This window comes from Poecile atricapillus, chromosome 1, assembly GCF_030490865.1.
Source record: "Poecile atricapillus isolate bPoeAtr1 chromosome 1, bPoeAtr1.hap1, whole genome shotgun sequence".
NCBI lineage: Eukaryota > Metazoa > Chordata > Aves > Passeriformes > Paridae > Poecile > Poecile atricapillus.
The window spans coordinates 79,538,301-79,558,124 of NC_081249.1; the positions used below are offsets into that span (position 1 = coordinate 79,538,301).

Consider the following 19,824-nt stretch of genomic DNA (forward strand, 5'->3'; position numbering starts at 1 on the left):
ATTGTTTCTTTCCAATAGAAAGATGATTGCATTGTGTCACTTGAAAAACGCTCAGAGCACTTACTCCTATATGCTTTCTGAACAAGTGAAATAAATGCTTTTAGTCATACTTCATGCATAGAAGTAAAGGTCTTGTATGCCTGGATAATTATAACCTTTCAAAATTAAACCAAATCACTTACTGGAGAAATGTAACAATTCATACATATTAGGCTGAAGTATAAAGAGTACCTGTGACACTGTGCCTGCTGCACCCTGAAGGCAACCCTTACTGCTGGCAGGGAAGAACGAGACTGGCACACAGTGCTACTTACTTTCTGTCCCAGCATCCCATGTGCTCTTCCTGATGGAGTCACAGTCGGAGCGACAGGGAGACACAGCAGGCAAGTTTGGTGCTACACTGCACACCACCACCCCCCTCCTGGCTGTCAGTATTCGAGGGGACTCGGGATGAAACGTTGTCATCTCCTGGTGCTCCACACCAAGCCCATCCACTATCTTGTCCAGGTTATTCCGTGAGTCACTCTGGAAGCACGGGGTATAGGCCATTGGCCTCACGGGCACCTGTGGAGGCCCCACCTCTTGGTAGATATTTCTGCTGTCTCCGCTGTTCCTGATGTTCTTGAATTGGATGCCATTGCTCTTGTTGAGCAGGGCTGCAGTAGCTGGATCCTGTACGAGCGTGATGTTGTTGCGGGAATAGTTCTTCCTGAAAACTTTCTTGCGAAAAATGATGAAAAGAACGATTAACACAAATATGACAAACAGGACCACGGCTATTCCTATCAGCTCCTCCTTGCCAACGTAGGAATGCCCAGCTTGTATATTGGGAACCACCACGGGGCGAAGACCACAGTATTGACCCACATAGCCAGGGGTGCAGTTACACAGAAATGAACCAAAGATGTTGACACAGGAGCCACCATTTTCACATTCTTCTCTTTCACACTCGTTGATGTCTTCCTCACACCTTAAAAGGAGAAAAGGAGAGTCTGGAATCTGGAGAACATCTAAGAAGCAGTCCAGCTTGTGCATGATGCCTTTTCCGGTCAAAGTGCTGCCATTAGTTAACACCCTGTAGTACTTTGCAAATTATATTTTTATTATCATATTATTTAATGGCATTTAATTTTTTTCTATGGTTATTCCATGGTTTTTTTAAAGTCAATAAAATGGAAATATCAAGAAGGAAACAAGAGTTTAAAGCATTTGATAGATATCAAGAAGGAAATACAGCATCTGATAAGAAAAGGCTCCCTGATCCTAATGGGGTTTAGTGAATGTAATAGAGAATCTGCTTTTTTATACTGTTGTTGGACTACTCTATGGGTTTCAATACAAAATATTAGAGGGAGATTCAAGGAGGAAACAGTTGAGAAAAAATACAGTATTTATTGAAGGGAAGAATAAGAGCAAGAGCAAGAGGAAGAGGGAGAGGGAGAGGAGAGAATTATATAATATGAAAAATTATTTAGGTCTGGAGATAAAATAACTATCAGAGGCAGGGGGAAAAAAAAAAGAACAGGAACCATAAAGAGAGAGGAGAATTGGAAAGAACAAGAGGTAGTAAAATGCAGAGGAAAAAGTACATACAGTGGACAACCCAGATGATGGAAAAACATGTTGATGGGCAGGTCAGGATTTTCTGTGTCTACACCAAGTTTATGATCATGGCATGGATTTAAAAAAAATGACTTCAATAAATTAGCCTTTTATGTCAGGGCTAAGATGACTAAGTAGTTGATCCATTTTCAAAATAAAGATTACACAGCAGCTTCCATGGTTTTATGAGATTGTTCAAAAAGCTGGCAACACTTAGATAGGTGTATCTCAGAGAAAACTGTCTCGAGATAACATCCTGAATCAACAGCTTAGGAGGGTAAGTTCAGAAAAAAACATTTCTGAGCGTGCAAGTCTCAGGGATTTCTCAGCTGTCATTAGCTTAGATCGGAATAAGCACTAAGGTTGGGGTTATTTTTTGTGAGGTGAATCATAGCTTCTGGGTATAAAATGCCTGATCAAAAAGCCCACCATCACTGAGCCAAAAAGCTGCCATTGCCCACCTGGGGAGGGACACTTACGTTACTCCTGTCAGGCCATTTTTGCAGTTGCAGATGAAAGCATTGCCGATGGGATCACATGAGCCTCCATTCCGGCAAGGATTTGGGAAGCAGGCTGTGATCTCTGACTCACAATTCCTTCCTGTAAACTGGGAGAGGCAATTGCAATGGTACCCTGGGAGGTGAGGGACAGAGAGAGGGAAATTAGACTCCTAACACTGAGTCTGTCTAAAAGCAAAAAGACCCATTTGGCGTTACACTGAAAAATAAATTGTACTGTGGGGGCAAGGGGATGTTTACACTCACTCTGGTCTGTCCATGTAGTCCACACTAATGCTAGTCAAGAGTTTGTCTATCTGAGATGCCCACACAATCAGAGCTCATGTCTACAATCAGGGACCAGAGGAATTGCTGCAGCCCAGACCATCCTAATTGTCATGATTCAGGTAAGAATAAATGTCATTTGTGAACACCTTTTAAGAAAGGTAACAAGAAACCATATTCTAGATTAAGGATGTATTTCCCAGCTTTTGGAAAATGTTTGCTGATAGTGTCTCACTCTCCTTTTGGGGCTTCACCAATCAACAAACACATCAGCTGAGAGCTTTTCCATCTCTGCCCTTTACAAGGACAACATTATGGGGATGTGACAGTAATAAAACACCAGTTTTATAAAGTGCATCCTCAAGGCAGGAGCTATAAACTTCAAAATACCGGCTGACCTGGGCAATACCAGCCCTAATCAGAGCTGATTATGTTCAGTGTGTTGTATCAGGTTCTGATTAATCACTGACTGCAATTCATCACACATAACAACATTCACGTGGAGGGGGACCCTGCTGGGGACTGAAGTCCCATTTCTATGTTTTTTGCCAACACAGGGGCAACATCAAAATTAAAAAAAAAAAAAAAAAAGAGAGGTTTTAAACACATCAGTTCACCCTGCCAAGTATCAAATGGAAATTCTCTTTTTTCTTTTTCTCTCCTTCTGAGTTCATATGGCACATTGCCATTAATAAAAGCTTTATTTAAAGTCACAAAGAAATCCAGCAAGGCAGTGCATCTCAATGTTGTGAACTGGATATGGAAATCTGACTGCTTTTTCACTTGAAAAGAGCATGGAACACGTAGGCTGTGAAAGCCATGAGATGGCTAAGACAGTCCCTGGAAGTAGAAGACTCCCAAGTTAGACCTGTTGAACCAGCAAATTTTTCCTGGACATCTGTAAAAAAACTTTGGCTGATCTTTTGAAAAGCTCCTTCTATAATCCAAATGTCCCAAACAGATGTGTAGGCAAGATTCAAGCTCAAGTTACGGGGTTCACATACTTATTGAATATAGCATATTAAGCAAGTAAAACAAGGAACCTTCCTGTCATTAATACAGCTGCAGTTAGAGCTGAAATGGTTGAGTGCAACTCAATTCAGTGTCAAAATTATTGGCAATCAAGCTGATGTGGTGAGCCTTTTAAATGTATTTTTAAAAACCTTCTTTATCTATGCATCTGGAAAAAAAACAACCCAAATACTTCTTTAAAAAGTTACTCTTTCTGCAAACATGGAAGTAATTTCCAGCACAGTTACAAGGAAAAGAATTTCATGGAAACAATATGGAAAAACCCAGTGGAGGCATAAGGAAAAGCAATTCTGCGTCAAGACTCCCACATCTTTTATGTCCTATACGGTTCAGTTCGCCTTGTTCAGTTACTCTAATTGAATTCTTTCATGAGGACAGGCTTTTGAGAATAAACTTGGAACCAGACTTGCTGGCATACTCAGTCAAGAGTCCAATACTATTTAATTTAAGATAAATGAAATAGATACTCAAATATCATGCTGTTTCATTGTCCTGCTACAAGAAGGGAGACAGACACACTGATCTTTCCAAGGTTACAGAGTTAGGAATATAAATTATTCAACTTTTGGGCATCCCAGAAAGCATGTTTAGTCAGCATCAGCAAGATGGAATTATTTCTTTGTGTGTCTTAAAAGTATCTCACTCAGACAATGTGAACAGCTTTCTGGACCTATAGAGATCTGGGTCTGAGGAATCACAAACCTGTGACTGCAGGTAGAATTCACAGCATGAATAAATAAGGCTGTTTCAGTGCTTCCTTTTTATGACTGAACAGTGACATCTATAGTTCAAAAATTTACAGTAATGTTTATATGTTTTTTACAGTCTCAATGAGTTTAAGCAAAAGGAGAATGTTCAATTCAAATATAAATCACTTTATTCACAATCAATTCTGTTGCTTTTATAACAACAGAATATATATGTTATTCTATTTGTTATCTGATATTTCATAAACCTCCATAACTCTAAAGTGATGTTAAAAGCCAAGTTTCTGTTGTTTTTTAACCAAGGTCTTAGGTACCAAGCATTTATAAGACAAAGCCTTTGAATCACTTAATGTCTTGTGTTTGCTCCAGCTGACTAAGTTCTAAGTTCTGTAAAATATTCTTTTTACATTTGTTCATTATAGAAAACTCGAGAAGTATTGATTTGATTAAAATAACACTTTTACCACCGACTATGAAAGAAACATGTATTTATGCATTTTATATGAGGAAGAGATGAAACTGAATGCACCAGATGGGTCAGAGCCCTGTCCAGCAGTGTATGAACAGGACCAAAATGAAAGTCTGCTTCCGAAAGCCTACATTTTTCACGCAATTTGATTTAATGATAGTGGAACACACATCAGATATGAGAAGACTAAAGAATTCACTATAGATTCTAAGTCTAAGGATCAAAGTTAGAAATCAAAAAGGCACTAAAACAAGGCAGTATTAAATTACCATATTTACCACTGGTGTTTCCTCTCGATGGATTCACTGCCATACACCTGCCAAGTCCAAGGTGCTGGCAGAAGACACAGAACTTTGCTGTGACACACACGCTCAGAGCTGCAGTGCATTCACCCGAGAGGACTCTGACACAGCAAAGCATATGTCAAAATTCATGGAGTAGGGGAGAGAAGAGCTGATATGATGGCTCAGTAGACAGCATATAGCAGCTCAGCTGGAAGGCCTGCCAGACCTTTAATCCTTCTCCAAACCTCCCAGCAGAGGCTGTAATTTTGCCGGCTACTGCATATTTTAGCCACATTGCTGTGGACAAAGGTGAATTGTAAAGAAAATCCTTCTGGTTGGGAGTGCATCTTGGGTCTAATAAAGGATTTTTACTATATTTTTAATTAAATATCCTGCTAATGTAATACTTATTTCTTCCCTCCTGTTTAGAACAGGAATAACAAGCATACTTCTCACAGTCAAGGATGACAAAAGGCTCAGTGTCCTGTCCTCTCAGCAAGGGATGAAAAATCTCTTTTAAACAATGTAGGTCTTGATCCTGTTCACAATGAAAGCACTGAAGTCTTGGAAATTCATCAACATTTAAGATCATACAGTCCATCTGAGCTTCCTCTAAGAAGAATTAATATTTCACTCCTAGAAATGTTTATCTTCATTCTCCAAGGCAGATCTCCAAGGCAAATTTTGTGATGCCACCACTGTATTTCTTCAGAGGGAATCAGTGGAAAAAGACAGGAAGCTCTGGAAAACACCTCTGAAATGTTTCCAGGTGGGACCACAACATTCTCAGCATGTGCTTTAGCATGTACCAACAGCTCACCTAAAAGGAACAACAAGCTATGAGCCTTTTTAGGCTGTATCTACAAGTTAACAAGTCCTGCAGCAGCAGCAGTGGGTCTGTGGAGCCAAACAGCTGGTGCTGAGGACCCAGCACCCTCACTGTGTGCAGCTCAGGGCTTTGGGACCAGCTGTCTCCCAATTCAGCCTGGTCCTACCCTCCGAGACCTTGCCTCTCTACAGTGGGAAGTGAAGCCCAGGGAGAGATGACAATAGTAAGAATCGCATCAAATATTGTTCATGACCTGAAACATTATGTAGAAATAGGTCTGCACATGGTCTTGGGCTTACTGGTTGTTTTATAAGGCTTGTCTCATGCTCCTTCATTAATCTGAGTCCCCTCTACATAGTTAAACCTCACCTTCTCATTGTGATTCAAACAGCTTCTCTTACTGCCCTCTTAGCATGTCCCTATCCAGAGGAAAAGGTGTTTTTCATCCCAGACCTTACTGAGGAGCAACATGCAGTAAGACAGGACACCACACAGGCTCCCTGCCTATACCTATGTTTGCCTGGCACTTAGGAAGCAGAGGCAGCGGCACAAGGCAGGCACGGTGCCATCAGCAGATGGGGTGTCATTATGTAGCGAACATCTCTGTTGGTAGCATTCCCAGCCTGAGCATCTGAATGTCTGTCTATCCTAAGGTTTACTTGGCTTTATTAAAGAGGATGCTCCGAACCGCTGCCAATTTTTTTTTTTTTTTAACATGTGTATACTCCTGTTTCTATCTATCCCATGCAAGACAGGCTGGCTTTTATCTGTTAACGTGTTTTGGCTTTTCCATTTGTCTCTCTGTGTAGTTTCTCTCCCTGCTGTGCAGCTAAATCTGACAAACTCAGTGTCCAGAAACAGCCCAAGCCTTGGCATTGACCACACAGGGTTACACAGAAAGTTAACTGATGAGAACTACTGAAGGTGAAGAGGACCTCTCCCAGCATTTGTATTTTGGTAGGTCTATAGTCAATCCAGACCACCCTCAAGTAGTGTGTGTTCTTCAGCCATACACAGTCTTGCCACTTCAGATTTAACTTATCTGTCTTCAAACAGATCATTGCCTTCTGCCACTTGCTGGTGAAAAAAGAACCTCAGCCTTTACTGAAACAGTGCTTTCTATGAGAGTATTGGCATGTACATGATTTTAAAGAGGGAATTCAAGAACAGATGCCTATAATCATAGGCATAAAAAAGAGTATAGACACCCCCAAAATTTCTAAAAAAGCTTTTAAATATAATTGATGTGCATTCGGTATACTCACATCACTGTATGCTGGGTTGTTAGCGTGTGTGTGAAAAAGCAAGATCAAAAACATTAGTAAGACCAGGTCACTGGTATTATTATACTAATTTTTCCCTTATTTCTTTCTTATGAACTACCTGATCCTAAAAACCAGCTGTGAATAATGTTGCCAACAGCATTTAAAACAAGTATTAAACCCACCACCCAAGAGCCATTTTCTCCTCCCTTTGGATTTTAGCTCTGTTCATGAAAAAAGAAAAAAAAAAAGGAAAAAAAGAAAAGTGAATAGTGGGGAAAGTGAAATGAGTTTATGTCTTCACACTCTGCCCACGGTCCTCCTTGACTCAGTAGTTTCCGCTCAAATGCTTCATGTTTAAATAAAATCGCCTACTCATATAAGCCATTTATGTTAATCAAAGCCAGATGTATATAGGACTGATCAAATTAAAAGGAAGTAACTTATAATTGCAGCCTTTACAAACATGAGGTTTCTCTCTGTGGTTGAAAACCTTGGTGCAGTCTTTGCATGTGATTACAGTAAAGCTTTCTATTGCTGAGATTGCTCATGCTGTTACTCATGCAGATAAACATACATTTACTACTGGCAGCCCTGGAAGTGCCACACTATTATTAAGGTTGTGTGACATTTCCCATTTTAAGACCTCATATTCAGCAGCTTATTGCTTAACCACATTTTAAACACTTGGCTGAATTTTCTTGGCAAATTTCAGTTCAGAAAGCCAAGCCATTTCTGAAAATCATGCTGTTTGTCCAGTTTCAAAATGCTAGCGTTCTTTAAAAATAGCTTTACTGATCCATACTTATGGATAGGGACTGAAAAGTCTTGGAGAATGTGGCTTGTATTTCAGGTCTGTGGTTTACACTGTCTCCCAAGAAAAATGTCCTAAGACTGACTGTATCTCTCCTACAAGTCTCCTGAGCTGTCAGACCTAGTGAGCACTCATCCGTCTCTGCCAACCCCTATTTAAGAATGCATTGGATCTCCCCATGGGGCCTCTGGACATGCAGTCCCCCATCTTGAACCACTGACATCACTTTGACCAACACTGTGGCCATGAGAGCAAGCAGAAGTTCATGTCACAGTCGCTTTCTGCTGGCTCAAACCAGAGTCTGAAAGCAGAGAGGCTTTTCTGTACTCCTGGGAGCTCCCATCTGAGCTATCTGTGCTCTCTCTTACAGGCTGAGATCCCCTTTCTGCCCTGTCCCATATGCAGAGAGGTCAGGCAGAAAGAGTCACTGTGGGTGAGCGTAGCCCTGTGCCAGCCCTGCTTTGGGCCACACCTCTCTGGTCATTCCTGAGCTGTGTGCAGCTCAGGCATAGCCCTGCCCTGTGCCAGGCACTGTGAAGCTGCTGGGAACATAATCATCCAAACCCTAACATCAGCAGCACAAACACTCTCCTAGAGCATACAGAACACTTCCCCAAAAAGGGCCACGGTGTGACCCTATTCCCGTAACCACAGGATGAAGCCAAAGGCAACTGAGGCAGCTTTTTTATTAATGGTGAACAGGGCAATAGGCATTCCTACTGAAAGGAAGATCTCACAACAGGAATGCTGTTATAGAGGTTTGTGTCGTAGAAGTTCAACTTATGCAAATTATATGTAAATTAGACACAGCCTCTTTGACTTCTGGTATGTAGCCAGAAACTCTTTCATGTTATAATGTTGGGTAACCTTTGCTTGACTGTTTTCTTCCTAAGTTAGCTATAAATCTCAGCTTTCTTTTTCTCTCTCCTAATTTTCTTGTAAAGCACAGTAGGTTGTACATAACAAAAAGGATGCTAACAGTATATGAAATCTGCTTTGTAAATTTGAATTAGAGGGTGTATTTATTAAATCTTATGCCAAATACTCTGTGTTTAGGAAAATGAACATTATTCTCGAAAAACTGAAAAAGGAGGATAATATCATAGAAAATACAGTCAAGAGACCCTGATGCTAATGAATGCCCTGCAATTGGGAAAAAGACCTTTGCAAGGTATTTTTTTTGCATTCTTCCCCTCACCAAAAAAGAAAAAAGCTGATGTTTTCATTCTTAAGAAAATTCTTTAAAAAATGAAGTGGGTTTTTCTCCTGTTTTAAATGGAAGTCAGCTGCTAACATCTGTCAGCAAGTGCAATGGTTGATTGTTCTTAAATGCACATTGCAATTTGTGGCTCTGCAACTAGGACTTGCAATGCTGTTGGACACTCGTGCTCTTAGAATTCAATTATGTGGCCTTTCAGCATATGGAGGACACTAACAACAGAATTGCTTTGCCTAGTGGAAGCAAAAATGCCCATGCCTTCTCCTTAAGGGGCTGGGCTGTAGAACCACCGACATACAGTCAGGGCCCATTGCACTGGAATTATGGCTTTATAACAATCCTTTATTTACACACACTGCTGAGACAGTAAAAACAGCAAACAGATTTTTTGACGGCAGGCAGCCAAAACATCCCTGCAGGGCACACGCCCCTCGCTGAGGCACGAACACAGGCAAGTTAGATCAGTTCTGTGACTGCTTTCCAGCAGCAAATTTTGTTGACACAAAAATGGTATTTGCCATTCCAGTAATAAGATGGGTCCAAACTTCAGGGCTGCTTGTTTCTCCCCTACACCATGTCTCCCCTCAGTTTGAATCGGCATGCACATGGCATTGGGAAAAATAGAATTATTGTAAGGAGTTCTGTTAGAAAGGTTTCAATTTACTCATCATGAGATTGCTGAGCAATACTGTAAGTAGACTCAAATAAAATCAATAGAAGGAACTGTTACCATGCTTCCTAGGATGTGAGGTGAATGGTTACCTCATTTATTAATTACGGAGTCTGAATCAAAGCCATCGTACGTACGTTCCTGTACATACTATGGTCATATTTCCTAGGAATTTCAATAATCATGCTTAGCAATTCTTCCAGTGGCTGCGGCATTCTTCTGTCTCAGAATCATTTTCTTTAGCCCTTGCTGTGCAGCCTTCCTTTTCTCTCCCTCCCTTGGTAAATAAATAAAGACCTTTAAGGACAAATACAGACACAGCACCATTTCTGTTCATTTCCCACAACACATTCTGGATTGCTAAGGCTGTGCTTTATTCCTTCTAACTGTCCTCCCAGCTCCATCAACGCCAAAGATCCAGAGGAGATGCTAGCTGAGACAACCCAGCACAGATAAATCCACATTTTCAGCACTTACTTTGTAAGAGTGGCACTGTTCAACTAAGAAACTTATCAGTTTTGCTCAGATCTCACCACATGTCAGTCTTGAATTAATCTGAAGTTTAGGCCTAAAAATTCTGAGTGGTGGAGAGGACTCAGAAAGAAAATATGAAAGTCATCCTTAAACTAATGAAAAACAGAAATAATAACTATGGATGCAAGGAAATTGCATGGACACATTAAAGCAGAAAGCCCTGGGACAGTGGTTAAATGCTCCATAAAACAAGAGTTTAGCAGGAACTTCCCTAGAGAACCATGACCAAAACTCACTGACAGTAAGTGGATGGAAAGCTCTGAACTTGCAGAAAATCTCTCTGTTCAGCAACCTTCTTTTCAGAGGAAGCTTTATTCTGCTAGAAAAGGTGTGCAATGCTGCATGCTAATACAGTATGGGGAATTGGAAAGGAAACTCCTACACTGCAGAAAGAGAACTGCCCGAGAGGGAATGTTCTACATGTGTGCTATTTACTTTTCTCCTGCTAACATGCTGACTGCTCTGGTAACTTGGGAACTGCAGTAAGTCACTGGCATCAAATCACACAAACCACCACATAACCACTGGATAGGAAAATCCAACACATGCACAGTTTAAATCAATACCCTGTAAAATTTGGATAATATTACTTAGACCTTAGAGCAATCAGGCCTCCGAGAAAGCTGCAAAATACAGTTCAGGTGGGTTTATAATGGCCCAACTTGCTATATTCCATGCAGACATGTAATCAAATTACTCACTTACAAAAGGACGAAAGTGTTTGTAGACAGCTCAGTAATTATTTGCGACAGCTTCGGAAAGAGCAAGGCAACACTGCTGTTGCATCTGTGATGGACATTTCAAATCACCATCTTTGTGTACAGCCCCCAGTGCTGTAAAGATGCTGTAAATGGATTCTGAAAAATCCAGCTGAACATTACAGTAATTGTAATTCTATTGGTTTCTATAGAAATAGGATTATACTAACAGCCAATAAATCAATTTCCTCCTGGAACAGTAATGCAATAAGAAGGGGCACCATTTCACTGTTATTTATAGAGCAAACAGCTTTTACCCAATTTGCAATACCTATCAGAGTTTTATAGAGTTCATGAGATTTTTCAAGCATGTTGCTGCATAAAACCATCTCTGGCAATAAATTAGAGAGGAAAACGGGGAGGGGGAAGCCCATAAAGTAATGAAAACATTTACCACCAGATGGCACGGCAGTACAGGTGCCGCCGTTCTGGCAGGGGTGTCTCTCACAGGCATCGGGATAAAGGACGCAGCCAAGCTTCAATTCCGTCAGGCCAACCACTTCTGCGAAGCTGCTGCGCTTGTTCTGCAGTGGCAGCTCATTGTTGTTTAGGACTACCGAGTCCAGGCAGCCCTGGAAGCCGCTCAGGACCTGCGTTGTCCTCTTGTCAGTCAGGCTGCGGACGTTATCCACTTGGACCTGGGCGCCGAAGTAGACGGAGCTATCTGTGCTGAGCGTCTGGAAGTAGAGGGGGGCTTTGCGGCGCTCCACGTAGCTGTCGTCCAGAGACAGGCTCGTGAAATTGCGGTTCAGCTCCAGGAAGACCGAATGCCAGCTTCCATCATTAACGGCCCTGCCAGAAATTCCCAGGATTCCTGGGCCACTTCCGCAATCCAACTGGAACCAGAGTTTGCCATCAACAATCTGCAGGAGGAAAACAGAAATCAAACCGCTTCAGGCACTCAGCTGTCTCCTAATACGCTCTCACAGGGAATCTGGAAGCACAGACAACTTCTAGACAGTCTCTGCACACTGTTAAAGCTGCTCTCCTACATGACACTAAACCAGCAATAAGTTGTGCCTTTATCATGAACAAAAAAATAAAAGGTGGAAAATATCACCTTACGTCTTATTTGCCCAAAGCCAATTACTGCAGGAAAACTTAAAATATAAAAAATCATATGGGGCAAAACTTGGATAATTTTATGTTTTACTGATCAGGATATGAACTTGAGGACCCTCGTTCTGCTCTTGGCTCTGCTGTTGAACAGCTGTGTGTCTCTCTCAGCAAGTCCGAGAGCTGTGATTCTGCTCCCAGTGGTTGATGTTATCAAAAGGATGGTCAGGGCACAGGATCACCTCTTAGTGTTTGAGAGACTTGTGTCAAAAAAACCTCAATGGCCACACTTTCAGCTATTCATGTTAGGTACTCTGCTCATGCAGACATCCTGTGCTTCTGTAACCTTTAGGAGCATCTCAGTGAGGTGTGGATTTGTCCCTGAACATCGAAAGTTCAGTATCTCTAATTACAACAGTAAGATACTAGCTGACCAAAGGTCAGTTATTTCCCAAAGATGCTACACAACCTGCTCTGTGTATACCTCAGAGATTATATAAGATGGGTCTTAATTTTCTTTCTTTCTTAAGATTTATGCTGGACTCATGGATTTAGAGTTTGTAGAGGATTTCGCACTCTCCCTCCTGGTCCCTCACCCATCCCAAGTCCTCATAAGGGAAAATCTGTGCTACCCTACTGGGGCAGGCAAAGTGCAGAGTGAGGGAGTGGGTATGAAGTGCTGCTTTCCTGACTAGCAGTTTACCCAAAGATTTTAGGTTTCTCTAACAGATGGCATATAAGTTTAAAATGGCTGACAAATTTGGAAATAATTTCTTATGACACATTAATTGTATTCAAGTTCTCTGAAAGCTCTTTGAAGTATTTTACCTTTGTCATGCTCCAGGAAGTATTTATTTCTGCAAACCCCATTTCAAGACAGTTATGCCCCATTATTTATCCCCATGAAAAGTTCAGGTACTGTGTCATTTTTCATCCTTCCAGGCAGCTCACATTGTCCTCTCACTGGTGTATCTGTTACAGAGTCTGCCTGCTCCCCCTCAGTGAGAGCAGAGCTGCCACAGCTGTCCATGAAAGAATCCCACAGAGCTTTGGTGGCCTGCTGAATTTGCATGGCAAATGCAGATGTGAGGATGCTGCAGTGTGTCCCTCTGCCTTTGGCCATTTTTGGCCATTTCAACCATGACCAGTCATGTTAGGTGGAAACATCCCTTGGCATGTGACTGTGTGCTCAAACTCTTCTCAGCCAGGCTCCCTGATATGGCTTGAAGGTAAACAGGAAAGTGTTAATCTACAGGAGCAGACTGTGCTGTCATGCCATTATTATCAGCATTTTATGTCCTTGGTGGTTGACAAAAAGGTAAAAGGGTAAAATCTTGAGATCCGTAGACCTCTGGATTTCCTTTTCTGCACACTCTTGGTTTCTTGGCTGGCTGAATCTGAACTGGACTCCAAGCCAAGACACACAGGGCAATCGGGGTATAAACCACTCCTCTGCTCGGTGATTGCTCAGCAGCATGGACAAAGAGCTGCTAAGGATGGGCCAAGCTCCCTACAGATGCCAGCTGCCCACTTACTCTGCATGGTTTGAGGGGATGTAGGGGAATGAATACACACATAGAGGGAGCCATGGGAAGGAGCTAGAATTAGCCCCTGCTATGAACAAATGAGTGCTTTGGAGTCCCTGATCTGTAGGATGTAATGAAACTAAGAAGAAATCAGATCTATGACTGTAATACAAGTTAAGGGATGGATGTTGCTTGGTACTCTTACAGCTGAATCAAAAAGCTAATAGATGTATCGAATAATGAGTCCGGAACATTTTTAATTTAAAAACACTTTTTTACAGGACTCAAAATTCAGCCATGAACAGTTTCTGCGGATTGAAATTCGGTCTGTTAAAGCATATTCTCAGGAGGACTCTTGAGATGCCCTGATAAACAGAGAATTTTTTTCTCTCCAGAGATACAAACTCCAGGAACAATAGTTTTTTCCTCCCTGTGCACAAAGTAGTCCATAAACAGTGAAGGTGCTGCTCAGAAAGTGTGGTCTGTCTCACCAGGAATACAAATCAAACAGAAAAATGCATGCCAACATATTACACTTTGAAAAACAGCCATCACTGGATAAGCAGATAACTTGCTGCTTACTAAAAAGGCTTTTCCCTATGGAAACTCTTCTACTGATTGTGTTTAATATACATATACCTCCCCTATGACTACTTATGCCCTGAAGGACCTACTGCCTGCGTGTCTATTACTCTTACTCACAGAACATGTTTTTCCAATTATCTTTATAAATACAACACCACATTTGAGCACCTGGGATAAATATTACACCATTTGTATACAGGAAACTATGATCTAAAAGATTTGCCATTAAAATATGTTTTATACATCTTTCTCATCCACTTTTATTTCTTTTTACCAGCAGATGATCTGACATACACAATAAATATGTAATTGTCTGAAGGGTTAGATTTCCTTCCTGTTATTGAAGAAACACAAGTAACCTCTAACTAGAATGAAAGATGGAAAGGATGGTCTGATGCTTACAGTACTAGCCTAAGACATGACAGATCTGCATGGGAATCCACACGCTGCAACATTCTTCCTCTGAGATCTCAAGCAAGCCATTAGTTTCAGGTCTCCATCAGTAAAAGAGGGGTAACGTCATTTCCCTACCTCACACCACTGCTTTATGGACTCATACATTAAAGACTGTGTGACATGCCCAGATACCCCTAGCAATGGGACCAGAAAAGTACTTTCATTAATCAGACGGGCCTTGCTGTAGAGGGGCTGGGAGGAAATATTTGTCCCCTGAAGGACTTTGAGGAGGAGTAGGAAGAACAGGAAGAGCTGGCAAGGAGCAGATGCTGCAAAAGGCTCCACTCTTGACTACTTAGCAGCTAGACTGGCCAGGCAGGGAGATGAAGGTTCTTCCACCTAACAGGCAAAATTTCTGTCCCCAGTCCTAAGCACAGAGAATTCAACCATCATTCAGCAATTCATCTCTGGCATTGCTGTGATTCCTTGTAACTGCTGAGATGTCAGGGTCACTGCCCAGTTCTCAGAGGGGGTCTTTGATTATAGCCTGGACCTCAGTACCAAGGAAAGCTGAACTTCAATCTAACTGAGGGACATTCAAGCAAAAAGTATGGGCATGCAATGAATAGCCAGGCTCTTTTCCAGGCTCAGCAGCTTTCCAGACAACAACCTCAATGGCATGGTTGGTCTGGCTGAGAGCTGGTAGTGTCAGTCTCTCAGTCCAGCACTGAGTGTGTGGCATTGCTTTTTTTATCCATCTATACAGTGCGACACAGCAAAAAGCTAGAGTTATTCCATCTCACAGCAGAGACAAGCAAAGTTTCCAACCTCTTACCAGTGCAGCCCATGGCACCAGCAGAGACCCTCTGCACCATGAAAGCAGAGAGACACTGCTTCATCCTAGCTGGGCAGAAAATTCCCACAAAGCCTCCACTTCCCAGAGCTTTCCAGGTGCAGGGTTTAATTACAGTCTCAGTTATAACAACTATGACAGGGAGGTTAATGTACACTTAAGCATATATGCCACAAGATCCCTCACCTGTAGAGAAGTAAAAAGAACAAAGAAGACTCCAAAAGCTGATGCAATCTGTTACATTTCAACAATTTCATTCAATGAGCAGAATGGAGCCAAACACATACTGTAAATTATATTAGAATAGTAGTCTGGCTAAGATGTTTGGCTAACATCCATATTTGTGTATCAACACAGGTAATAAAATGATCAAATGGTTCTTCTGAGACCACCTCCAGCTCACACAGTCCATCTGCAGTCAAACACCATGGATACTGCATGCTGCCTCCTAATCTATCTGGGGAAACATTTTGTTAGCTGAATTGCATTTCAGGTTCATTTGTGTAAAATGGTGTATTTAATTAAAATATTACTCGTTTCAACTCCAGCCACAACTGGGATCACATCCAAACTTCAGTCCTATCCAGCATAAGCCATGCAGCGGTAATGCATTAAAATGTGCAATATACACCTAACTAAACCATGCAAAGTTTCACATTAACTGCCTGGACAGAAGAACATATGCTTGCCTTTTACAATTTAGCTGCTATATTTATGGCATGATGGGAAAATCTGTCTTTACATATTTTTAATCCTTAAAATTTCACAAAACAAGATGAATCTCCATTATATTCCATGAAGGGGGGAGGGGAGAAATGGAATTCTCTTCTGCAATGGCCTTATAATGCTTTAAATGGTTAAATCTTATTATTCTGTGTTAGCTGCTACATAGGTAAAAAGGAAATGGTGGTACTCATTTTGGGACATGCAATCTTTCTAAAAGAAAAAAAACCAACATTGACCTGCATCTCATTTTGCTCCACTTGTCTTAAAACCAAGAGCATGCAACAAAAAAAATATGGCCAACCTCTCAAAATCAATGGATGAGTTGCTTTATTTGAAACAGCTGAATAAATAACACCCTTATTTTATTGTATCAATACAGTGTAGCTGGTAGGCTTTCAGCAAAGTAGTAGACAAGCAGTTTGCTCTATGGAATTGATTATTCATCCAGGAAGGACACTGTGTTAAGATTATGAAATATTTCCATCCCTGGAGTTATCACAAATGTATGAGCTTCCAAAATTAAGCTGGCCATTGAAACACCAAAAAGCATATTGCAGCATTAATGTTTAAAGAGACTGCAATGGCAGACTTGCTTCAAAACAATCAATGCCACTCCATGCCCCAAGAGCACAGGTGTTTTCTGCCTGTTGTCCCACGGGTTCATACATTATGGGTCTACATTTCTTCTGCCTCTGCCTTTAGTTGAAGCTTAGTGATGGTGCTGGGTTCTCTGGTGCTAATCCAGCAGATGCTTAAGTAGATGCTTAAAATTAAGGTATGTGAATAGTTCCAATTGCTTTCAAATACAGGAAGTTAAGCAAGTGATTAAGTGCTTTGCTGGAGTGATGCCAGAGTACTCAAAGGAACACAGGATTTCATCCTTTATCCTCTATTTGGAAAGCTTCTCCTCATGTTTAATTTAATTGAAAGCAATGCTCAAATGATAACAACTTCACATTTATAGACCTCTAATTAATCTGCTTAATGGCCTCATTTCTGAGTGCCTCCCTACCTCCCAACATATGTACCTGGTTAAAGGAAAAAAAAGGAAGCCTTACCTTTCGTTTACAAATGAAAAAAAGTGTATTTAGAAAGTCTAAGCATAGCTTCCTTGAAAACACCTGAGTCAGGGATCTCCAAAGTGCAGTCCATGAGTCAGCTGCCATCCCTGAAGAGACCTGATAGGGCCAAATCCCTTGAGCATGATGCCATTTGTCTGCCCCAGAGCACTTTTGTGAGAATTTAGCCTGACATTCCTCATCTAAAAGACCTTCAAAAACTAAACTCTGACAATTCCTGATCTTTTAAGTGATACCATTCCTTAGAAAAACTATGCTGAATGTAATGATTTTGTTTCCTTTAAACCCCATGCATGCAGAAGCCCAGAGCCAGACCTGGGTGATGGACATACTCACTGCAACAGTGAATTCTGCCCTACTGAAAAGCTGAGCATGAGGCTTTGAGAAGGTAATTTTGCATGTCCTCCCCTGATCAGTGCATAGGAGAAAGCAGAGGCTTTGCGTCCATCCACGACCCTGGACCTCACTAATCAGATATGTAACGTAGCAGCTGCATTTGAAGGTCTCTACTTTTTCTTTCTTTGTTTCTTAGACATAGGAAGCAAACCAGCTTGACATGGAGGTTGCTGACTGAGATTGGAACACAATCCAGCTCTTGTTGCTGCTCCTTGAAGTATTATTTTTAACTCGGCATCTTTCAAAGGAAAATAATCATGTGATTAGAACATAATTCTTACCTCACAACTAAAAACTCAGTTCAGGTGATTGCAAAGGGGGATTCTTTTACTGATTTGAATTTTTTTTGTTTTGTTTTTTTTGTTTGTACGTTAATTTGGTTTTGGGGTTTTTGCTTGGTTTGTTTTTTTTTGTTTGTTTTTTGTTTTTTTTTTGTTTGTTTTTGTTTTTGTTTTTTGTAACAATAGTAGTAGCATCAACTTTTCTATTTTGGTGGCAAAATATCCCTGCTTCAAAAAATTTTCACTCAGTTGTCTATGACCTGGATATGTCATGCTCCTTAATGATGAGAGCTTTACACACAGAACTCCAGCAAGATGAATTCTCCTATCACCATTCTTACTCCCAGTTCACTGTATCTCCTATTGTTTTCAAGAGTGGCACCTTCCACCAGGGCCATTTGGTTTTTTCCCAGGTATTTTTCCCAGGTATTTTTTGAAATTACAAAATTGCAAACATTATCTATGGGCATATGCTAAGAGCAAGCACGATGAAGACTTCAAAGAAGGTCTTCCAACCTGCAGTTTTTCTTGCTTATTTTTTAAACAAAAACATATGCATGAAAGTTCAAACTGCATTTCTACATGTCTCAAAGCAGAGGTTAATTGTCTTGTGCAAATCTGAACAATGCTGACAGTTCCTGGTGAATGACAGACAGTACTCTTGCTCATTAAATACTTCAGTCTAACAGCTATAAAACTGTTGCCCATTAATAACTCATCTAGCCACTTTTACATTACCTAAGCATTCAGCCAAAAGTACCCTAAAGATTGCAAATACAGACAGAAAAGGCTCTGTGCCAGTTCTCCCACTGCTGAATTATAGCATGTGGCTGAATTACAAATGTCAATGTTTTAATTTTGTACTTTAGAGGCTATAGCAGAAATACTATATGTGCAGGCTCTTGGATGAGCCTAGTACTCCCTTGCCATCCTGCATTTATTTGCCAATCCACAGAAACAACAACAACAAAAAAGAATAAAAATGCATGGAAAGCTTATCAATTAAATATTGATTTGGTATCAATCTCTATTGACCCCATGACTTTCTCAACAAAGAATCTTAATCCACAGAGTGCAGAGATCTTCATATTCAGTAGGAGACATGTTCTAAGCAGCTGGTTCCTGGAATTAGCTCACTAACAGTGAGGGCATATCCTCTAACCACAGACAGGACAGAAGGGAAAAACAGCAATTTCAGCAGGCTTCATTTTGACTACATAGTGATATAAATGGCCAAATCTTACATCTCGTGCAGACTGGCTCCTGCACACAGACACACATAACGTGCTTATAATGAACAGCACCCAGTGGGGAATTTTCCAAGTAAAGTACCACTAACAAGCTGCTTTCCTGATCGTTGTTGCTGCTGCTGTTGTTGAAATTGTTTTTCCCTGTTAGAATCAGACTTCATCTTCTCAATCTACAGCTGAAATGAGAACAGCATTCCCCAAATCAAGAGCCAAGAGAAAATACAGAATCAAGAAAAACAACTGCAGAAAAGATAAGTAATTTTAATTACCTTTAGAATTATACAGGGATTTGCTCTGGTGTACATTATAATCCCATTGCTTTGCAGGGTTCGCAGACGGAGAGCCAACTTGAATTCCTCTTTCTTGCTATTTTCAGAAACACGGTATTTAATGTAGCTATTCCCAGCAAAGCTAAGGGAAGTGTGGCCTGAAACAACCATTTTGAAAAGACACATGTGCTTTTAGTGATACATGAAACAATTCCTCAACTGTTAAGTAATTAACGAATTTATAAAGTTAATGACAATGACTAGGAATAAATAAATAAAACCTTTCTTTCACAAGAGAAAACAAAGCTGGCATCTACTACAAAATATTTCTGCCTTTCATTTTTTAAAGCTATTTTTCAGGGGATAGAGGAAACTAAGATTTCTCCATACTTAAAGATAAATAAATAAAAAAAAGAGTATTCAGGATTTTTCAGCTTATACAGTC

The 19,824-nt window shown here is 40.8% G+C and overlaps 1 protein-coding gene across 1 annotated transcript in view; it reads right to left on the reverse strand.

Moving 5' to 3' along the window:
- Positions 1-19,824, reverse strand: part of FAT3 (FAT atypical cadherin 3) — a 398,795-nt gene that overhangs the window by 15,792 nt on the left and 363,179 nt on the right. The window contains exons 23-26 of the mRNA XM_058828676.1: positions 19,380-19,537; positions 11,357-11,825; positions 2,082-2,235; positions 315-970 (exon numbers count right to left, since the gene is read on the reverse strand). Coding sequence (XP_058684659.1) covers positions 315-970; positions 2,082-2,235; positions 11,357-11,825; positions 19,380-19,537 — 1,437 coding nt within the window. The remainder of the gene's footprint in view (positions 1-314; positions 971-2,081; positions 2,236-11,356; positions 11,826-19,379; positions 19,538-19,824) is intronic.